Source organism: Belonocnema kinseyi, chromosome 6 (assembly GCF_010883055.1).
Source record: "Belonocnema kinseyi isolate 2016_QV_RU_SX_M_011 chromosome 6, B_treatae_v1, whole genome shotgun sequence".
Taxonomy (NCBI): domain Eukaryota; kingdom Metazoa; phylum Arthropoda; class Insecta; order Hymenoptera; family Cynipidae; genus Belonocnema; species Belonocnema kinseyi.
The window spans coordinates 78,296,879-78,306,632 of NC_046662.1; the positions used below are offsets into that span (position 1 = coordinate 78,296,879).

Consider the following 9,754-nt stretch of genomic DNA (forward strand, 5'->3'; position numbering starts at 1 on the left):
GAGTTCTAATCTAAAAGCACAAGAAGTAATCCAATCCAATCCAATTAAATTGAATCCAATTCCCGAGATGAAGGGCGAGTACTGCAATCTACACGAGGCAACATGCTACACAATGTTATTTATCACACTAGACGATAATAAGTGCAAGTAGGTTGCATAGGGTCCTAATCTAACAACACAAGAGGTAATCCAATTCAATCCAATTGAATTGAATTCAATTCGTGATACGAAGGACGAGTACTGCAATTTACACAAGGAAAAGTGCCACTTAGGGACCAAGTATCACACGCTATTTTTTGTCTCACCATTTACCCTAAGTACAAATTTTACAACATAGGCTAAGAGGTGCTATTTTGGACATAATCGACAGTAACTCAAATCGCACTTATGATAACGGTGTGATAAAAAATAATTTCATAAACTTATGTGACAAATATTTCCCGAGAACGTGGTGAATGAAATCGCTACAGTAAAGAAACTTCTGCAAATCATATACGACACTTGCAAATCATATCAGATTTCCTGTGAAACACATAACAAATTTAAGAAAAGTAGGACGATTTTTTCGATAGAAAGGGTAATCAGTGCGTGTGTAGTGGGCTCAATGTTCTAGTTACGTTTTACTTTCCAACTCGATAACCTATTTTTCCCCCTATCTGAATATAATTAAAACCAATAATGCCGAATTGCATCGTTGTTTAAGCGACAAAGCTATAAAAGAATACTAATAACTAGTGCCAACTGTTAATTAAACTCTTCTTAAAACCTTTCAGCTCCAAGAGGAAATACCAAGAGAAGAGTGGTTTTACGAAGAGATACTACTAGCGACAAAGGACATAGATGTGAGTAGATTTTTTTTCTGTTTCTATCTAATCACTTGATTTACCCACTGGGATCAAATAAAACAATTTCCTGAAAGAAAGAAAAAGGTCTGTGTTTGTCTCAATCAAATAGTTCGTAGAACCTTTTTTAATAATTGCGTTGAGTGAAAACTCTTAAGTCAATATTTATTTTTTTAACGTTAGGAGAAGAAGCAATTTTTTAGATATAATTCTTTAAAGTATTAGGACAATATCAGTATCACAGTAAATGCTATAAAACAGGATATCAAAATGATATGCAATGTTCTTATATAGATTTTGGATTTTTTATTTGATCAACAAATTACGCATCATAGTGATCCGATTCTCAGCCAATACTTAAACTACTTACAGAAATATATAAAAAACACTATTAGAACTAATTAATTTGTAGAGCTTTATTTGTTTTTTGTTGTCTTTTTGATTTGAAAATTAAATACTTGACTTTGGAAATTCAACAATCTGGTTTCATTTTAACTTTCTCTTAACTAAAAAATCTTTCTTGGTTGAAAATTTAACTTTTTTCTTTAAAACTTGCAATTTTGGTTCAACAATTCATTCGTGTGGTTAAAAATTAAATTATATGTTTGAAAATTTACTTGTTTTGTTAAAAATTAATCCACTTTGTTAGGAATGTATTCTTTTTGCTTGACAATTCAACTATTTTGTTCACAATTCTTGTTTGTGTTAAGAATAATTTATTTCAACTGAAAATAGAACTATTCGATCTTTAGTTGAGAATTCATTTCTGTTATTTCAAAATTAAACGTTGTATCTTGTTGATTAAAAATATTCAAAATTGAACCCTTCCGTGAAAAATCCAAGTTTTTGTTTTTTGAAGATTCATCATATTAGCTTAAAATTTATTTATGGGTCAAAGTCAAATTATTTTATTCAAAATTTCGTGTTTTTGAGTAAGCTTCATTTTTGGTTACTTTTTAAATTAAATTATTTGGTTGAAAATCAAATAACTTCCTGACAACTAACTAATTTTGCTGAAAATTAGTTATTTTTCATTGAAAATTCAACTTTTTTGATAAATATTCAAATATTTTGGTAGAAAATTGAACTATCTAGTTGATAATTAACTTTTCTTGTTGAAAATTCTTACTCGCGGGTTGAAGATTCGACTGTTTTGCAGAAAATTCGGCTTTTCCCTTCAAAATTGAACAATTTTCTAGAACTTTTTTCTCTTTTAAATAAAAAATCTTTTTTGATTAAAAATTGAACTCTTTTGATGAGAATTCGTCTTTGGTTTGGAAATTCATCTCGTTTGGCAGAAATTTTATATTAAACTCCAGAAAAAAAGTTAAAGAAATACCTGAAGAGAGAGAGAGAGAGAGAGAAATTAATTTCCAGAACCATAGAGATTCTTAGCCCAATATAGGACAATTAGAATGCTTCTTTGACTTTGAAATTATATAATATATATATATATATATATATATAATCTGTTTTGAAGAAAGAAAAAATTACTGCACTTGCGGTAGAAGAAGATTCAGAGAAGAAAATAAATAATTTCTTCTATAAATCTTCTTCTGTTACAAGTTGGCTATGTGCATTCTAAGGTCTCACAGGCATAGCTTTGTTTACATTTTTACGTAAGAAAAAGGCAAAATGCCCTATGAAAAATGTTACCCTTAATAAGGACAGTTTATCTTATTTTAAAATTTCATTGAGAAATGTCTACCATAAGTGTTTAATAATTTTTAAAAATAAAATATAATGTAATGATAATAAATCATCATTTTTTAGTACTTATTTAATTTTTATTGTGTACTTTTGACGACCTGCCAGTCGCGTTTGATCACCCGAGCGCTCGGCGCAGACTATCTTGCCTTCGCGCGAGCACCGATAGCGCTGAAAGTAAAAAAAAAACATAGTTTTTTAAGCGCTCAATCAATTGAAGTAATATTTTCCATAAAACTTCTTTCTTTCTTTTTGAACAACTGTCCCGCCGGAACTTTTAGCTTGCTCAAAATATGCTCGACCCCACCAAACGCTGGAAAGTATCACTATAAAATTTTTGAACGTTATGAAAAAATAATTATCTTTCTTTTATATAAATATTTAAAATTTTAACGTACGCCACTACCCTAAGATCAATATAAAGCGTAATTACTGTAAATTTTATTACGAAATTCTAAAAATTGATTCACTAAGTGGTAGTTGAGTAAAAAAAAATAATTAAATTTTGGTTTGGTGAAGAAATAGTTTTTTCTATTTATTTCGAAAACCAAAAGAGGTACAATTTTTTATGAGGAAAAAAGATGCGCAATTCAATTTCTTATTTAAACATATGTTTTCAAAATTGAAAATTGAAACATTTTTTGCAAGATTTTAGGGGGTCACAAAATGGTTTTATTTAGAAGTAAATTGTAATGTATTTAATTCCGCATGAATAAGTGACAAGTGTGCTCTCCCGGTAATAAGTGTAGAATAGAGAAAAATTAATATTTTCAGATTTCAGCGCAAAAGTGAAGATTATTCTATTATTTTGAATGCGCGATTTTTCGATCTGTCTAAAATGCCACAATAAGAATAAGATACCTCCTAAACTTATTGACTTCTATTTCCATAGCGATCGCCACACAGTTTTCTGTTCTCCCAAAGAGAACGTGTTTTCATTATATTTAATTTCTTCTAATTGTACCAGTAACGCATATCACAGAGATATTTTTTATTCCTCAGAAGTGGTCATATTTTGATTTTATTTAATTCCTTCTAATAAGTTCACAAAATATGTTGTTTTAATGCCTTCATGCGGAATGTAAGTTCTGACATTTTAATTCTCACCAATTAATTATTTATTAATTTGCATAGATTTCTTTGTTGCATTTTTAAGACGTTTAAATAAATAATTAAAATATAAATAAATATAAGCTTGAATATTTTTCGAATTTATAAGTTAAGCGTATTATAATCGCGTATTCATAGAAATACAAATTCTTAATTTTTCTGAATTGAACGCTTGTTACCGTGTCGTCTCTAATTCTTCCATCAGAAGTGGTGACATATATTTGGAAATCGAGAGAGGTCAATAAATATATCTCTAGAATTTTTCTTAAAACCATTGGAAGCATCCAAATAATTAATTTTAATGAAACCTTTTGCACTGTGTTGGTAAATATGTGCCGTAAAAAGTTTTAAAAAAACCTATTTGCTAATTTGAAAATCAATTTTTTTCAAATATTCTCAAAAATCGAAATAAAACTTAAATAGCTTTAATAAATCAGGCTCTAGAGCAACAAAAACATGATGTCTATATATGAATGTTAGGCTTGCTGATTATGAATTTAAGGTAAAAAAATTCAAAGTGAAGGACCAAAAGTTCTTAACAATTATAAACTTTGAAAAAAAAATTATTTTTATTTCTGCCGTGATTTGCGGAAATGCCATTAACTGCAAAATAAAAGAAGCCGAGAAAATCGACGAAAACTGTTCGAATCTTTATTCGCGTGTACCGCGGAATCTAATTAATTTTCTGCATCTTTTTTTGTTGTTCTTTGCTAAGTTGCATATAAACTTTTCAATTTTGCAAAAAAAAATGGATAAAAAATGTTAATTAATGATCTAAAATGCAGTTAACGGTGTTAATTGGGATACTGAAATTCAGAAAACGCCGTAACGGGGGCAGTTACGGCTCTCTTATAAATCACCATTCGCCAAATTTTGCAGTTAACCGAGGAGCTATTCACTCTGAAGTCGAACGTTTCGAACCTTAGAATTTTTCGTGAAGTCTTAATGAAATCACGTAAAACAGTGAAAGCATGATCTCGTAACGTTAAAGACGTTGTAGCAATGACGAAGTCAGTAAACTGTATTTGAAGTCGTAAGAATGAGGATAGAGTCGTCATACAGCGTAGTGAGTCTGCAAAGATGGGCGTAGGCGTCATGTGAAGTCAGCGCCGAGTCAGTAGGAAGTCAGGTGCCGAGTCAGTACGAAGTCAGAAATAAGTCATCGAGGTCGAGATCGACTGGTATACAAATAATCGAAAAGGGCTTCTCGCTGCAATGCACAGCACGGGTCGAGTCAAACCAAGTCATGAAGGCAGAACGAAATTTTTACCAAATTTAACAATAATTATTTTCAAAGTTATTAAAAATTTGAAAACATTTTTTGAATAATCATTTGAATCTTTTCTTCATGATTCCAACGATATAAAAAACTCATTTTTCGATTTTTTGCAGTTAACGGTGTTTTCTTAAATCACGGCAGATTTGGCTTGCATATTTCTATTGTGGACCCCCCCCCCCCCATGGATGTTCACGATTATTTTGAAAAGAGTGCATTAGCACAAATTAATTTTTGCAGACAACTTTTGAGTAAAGTAAAAATGACGGTATTCACTTTATTTTGGTCGGCAATATGTTTCGATATATCCACCCTGGGAGTAGGGGGCGAGTTGTACTGCACGCAGAAAATTTGGTTAGGAAAATTTACAGAACTTTTAAGTATAATTGGGATATATGGACCAAAAGGAGAATGCTTGCCATTATTGTAATAATTTGTGTCTTAAGAAATGTTAAAGAATAAATGACAGTTCGGTAAACTTTAACAACGCAGATTAAATTTTCCAAATGGAAAGTAAAGATTTTCAAAAGTAATAATTAATGCACGTGGTGTAATTATTGAAAACTATTCTGTCACACATTCAGGAAAAATTGGATAAAGTTCCAAGCTCGTTAAGTAATGTTTGCAGATGTAAAGTCAAGCAAACTTTAAATTATGCAACGACAATAATTCCCGAAAAATCGGTTACGGAATGATAAATTTTGGTTATTCTTTCTAGGTAAAAAATGTATTATTTACTTGAAGGTCTGGTAAAGTTTTAAATGGATTCAAGAGAAAAAAAAACTTATTTACACGAGGAGCGTACGATTCGCGCGGCACAACTGACCCCCTACTGCTAGGTTAGTTTTCTCGTAAAATATGTCCGACAAAAGAAAAGTGAATACCAGAATTTTCTATGTATATTTTGCATATAAGCTATCTGCGAAAATTAATTTTTAACCGATGCACCCTTTTCAAAATAATAGTTAAAAATAATTTTTTGGGGATGTTTCCACGATTAAGGGTGTTTTCACCCTTCACCCCTGGTGAAAATGATTTTTTATTAGTTTTTAGATATTTCTTTTGTATTTTATTAAAAATTTAGTTAATTTAATATAGAAGTTAATTTCAGTTACTTTAGTATCCTATAAATATGTCAAAATTTTCTGAACATTTCTAACAGTGTAACAGTGTTCTTACAGCGAAAATCATTATGCTTAATAATTTACTATAAATTATATGAGATATTTTGAATCTTGTTATGACCTACTCTAGCATAATTTCCCCTAAAGCCAGTTGAAGAGCATCACATATTCCCTAATAATCCGAACAATATTCTGGCCTTAGAATGGCTCTATTTAAGTGCGTCGTTTGTTGAATGGATGTAATTCACAACAGCGGTAGGTATAATATATCCTATTTGTATCTTCTAATGTTAGTGCATTTTATATCTCCCTTTGGGCTTGAAAGCGGTTTCCCATGAGTAACATTAACCAATGAACAACCAAGACTTCAGCGATAAGACGATAATGCAATAAAAAATAATCGTAATTAGAACTAAAATGTATTAAACTACGGAATTCCAGATGCCGGAACTAACTTTTGAAATAAACTGCAGTCCCGCTGTAGAAACTGTCTCGGGGGTAACCTCAATGTCCTTCGTACTATCGCGGGACTCTCCAAACCATAAACAATCAGATCTGTGATCCGTCTCAAGCTAAACGTTTGATCCGTTCATTACCTGCCTGGCATAAACTCACTTTGGACTTTCTAAATCTTTTCTTCTGTTATTTCCATTACCTTAAGAATAAGTATTTTTCAGTATATTTTACTCACGGGACTCAATAAGCTGATCGCCCTATAAGTATTGCAGTCGCTTTTGTCTCCCTTTCTTTTTATATTGGTACCGATAATCTCTTTTTCTAACCGCCTGGGACTTCTCCCATCTCGATACATAAATTTATCAATTCGCACAGTCTATTTGGTATGTACTCGCCACCGTGTTGAAACATTTCAGCGTTAATACTGTCTACCACGGCAGCCTCACCGTTTTTCAAGTTCTTAAATATATTCCTAACCTCAGGGACACAGACTTTCTCAATTGAGTTTTGTATCGCATCGTGTTCAACATCGCAGTTGGAGTGACCTATAGCTTTATCTTCGAATAGTCTCCTAAAATAGTATCTCAATGCGTCTAGTATCCTGTCACCATTATATAGTCTTTCACCATTACTATTTTTCATGTCGACAAATTCCGTAGTTTTACTTCCCTTTATTTTTTTATAAAGCAGCTTCTGGCTTCCTTCAAAGTCGTTTTTATTTTCTTCTCTTATTCTGTTCTGATTTTATCTTTACTTTTCCTAACTAGTCCTTTGAGCATCCTCTTTTTGTGTCTGTAATCATTTTTACGTCCATTTCTTTCCACATCGCTAAGACCTGCGATGTTCAAAGTTATCCTGTACGCTTTTGTCTTTGTTTTTTGGGCAGCCTGGATTTTATCATTCCACCATGTATCACCAGACATTCTTTCTACACCTGCGATACCATGAGCCCTCTATATCTTTGTTTCTTATAAGCGCCTCCCAAGTAGTGCTATCTATGCGTTCGTTTATCTTATTTTGAAAATATATTCACACTACTGGTTTATGTAGGTTCTCAATTTTTATTCATGTGTGTTTCGTTTTCTTGGTTCTATTTTTTCTCCATCCCTGAACTAAGTTAATTTGGAGACCAGAAAGTAATGTCAGTACTACACACAGGGCTATTTCTTCTAGACTACGTGTATATTTATTTAAGTATTGCATTTTATTTATTATAATATTAATTAATAAATTAATTATTACATTTTGATTTTTACTTTATTCGACGATGAACAGGATCAAAGTATTTCGTTGACTTTTTAAATGTGTTAAATTTTGTGATGAATACATTTGCATTTTTATATATAAATTTGTTATAAAAACATTATTTACAAAACTTGTTTATTTATTTAAAATATATAAAAAAATGAAACGAAACGAAGCCAAAAACAGTCGAACGCAGAACCTTATGCGTTCCAGTCAGACGCCTTGTTTTCAAAATTGAGTCGGAAGCCTCATTTTCCGACATTCTATATCTTAAAAAAGGGGCCCTAACCGGATAAACACTGAAAGTGTTTTTTTTTGTCGTGAAGTCTCAAAGAATATTCACTTCAATCAAAACGCTACATTTTATTGTGCAATTTAAAAAGTGGGAATTATAGCGACTTTAAAATGTATAATTATTTTATTTTTAATTTTCAATGTAATATACTGAAATTGTTCACTTTTAGTTGAACGTTAAAGAATGAATCATTAAAAATTGAAGAATATTTGATTGGAAGATTTTTCAGAATGAATAATAATTCCGAATGAAGTGTTAGAAATTAAGCGATTTGAAAATTGAGATCTGTAAATTGTATGTTTAAAACTAGAAAATATAAAAATATAACTATCTGAAATTAATACAATAGTAATTGAATAATTTCTTTAATTTTGAAGATTTACAATTTTAGAGTTCTGAATTTTCATGCTGAATTCTTAATTACAAATTTGTGTAATAATGGATTTTAAATTTGTTTATATTTTTAATGTGAGGAAATAAAAATCCAGGGACGTAAAAACGCACCTTGTGGGACTGAATTTACTGCTCGGATTGCCTAAACTTGGTTTCAAGATGTTTTAAATTAAAAAATTGTCCAATTCTGATGATTTTGATTTTTGAATTTTGTAACTTTATTCACTTTAAATGTAAAATAATCAGGGGTTTGCTGATTCTTGAGTGACTACATCTTTGTTTAGAAATAGGCTGAAACGTAATTTTTAGATTATTTTTTGATAACAAAATAAGTTGGTTTCAAATATTTAGAACAAGGTTATAAATATTGAGAGACGTCGATCTTTTGGTATCGATAATACATTTCTCATGGGGAGTCCCTGGAGTCAAGGATGGAGGATTCAGAAATCGACTCACGTGTTCGTTCATAAGAATTTTTACGATTCTGCGAGTATAAGATCGAACGTGGCAGCAGCAACGTGAGTTTTATTTATATCTGCAAATTATTTCATAGAAGAAAAAATTGTAAATAAATTAAAATGTTTTTGCATAAAAAATTTTCCGTGCCTCTACTGATAAGGAGCCATTCAAAAAATATGTCATTCTATTTTGAAAACATTTTCTACACCTCTCTTTCTTTGTCACAGATAATCATACAAACTTTCAATTTCCACAGTTCATGTCAAATTTTTGATTTTACTTCATTTGATAAATGCCAAAAATAAAACACAAAATTTACAAATATAAATATCGGTTAAATTTTGAACCAAAAAAGATTAATTTTCTACCAAAAGATATGAATTTTCAACCAAATAGCTAAATTTCAAACCAAATATTTGAATCTTCAAGTCAAAAAGTTAAATTTTTAGGCGACAGTTGGAATTGCATTCCAAAATGATGAATTTTGTATGTATAAAATCGAACTTTCAATGAAAAATATAATGCTTGATAATTTAACCCAAAAATATTTTTATTTTAAATAAAGAATAGTTGAATTATGGGTGGAGGGGGGTAACGTTAATTCGTGCAAAAAAGGCAAATTTTTGCGAATTTTTTTCACGAAACAGTTCAAATCTATTTATTAAAACCAATGGTGCAATAAAGTTTAGCATTCGAAGAATATTTTGTAAAATTTTCATGTAGAAATATTAAAAAATACAGCAATGACAGCAATTGTGGGTCCGGATGCAATAAGGGCACATAAAATTTTTTCGTGCGAAAACGAAGTCCCCTGGAGGCTTTAGAAAAAATTTTCGAATTTTAATTT

The 9,754-nt window shown here is 30.6% G+C and overlaps 1 protein-coding gene across 1 annotated transcript in view; it reads left to right on the top strand.

Moving 5' to 3' along the window:
* The window catches only part of LOC117174366 (regulating synaptic membrane exocytosis protein 1), a 522,514-nt gene that overhangs the window by 349,914 nt on the left and 162,846 nt on the right, over nucleotides 1-9,754 (top strand). Inside the window, exon 11 of the mRNA XM_033363427.1 lies at nucleotides 774-842. Coding sequence (XP_033219318.1) covers nucleotides 774-842 — 69 coding nt within the window. The remainder of the gene's footprint in view (nucleotides 1-773; nucleotides 843-9,754) is intronic.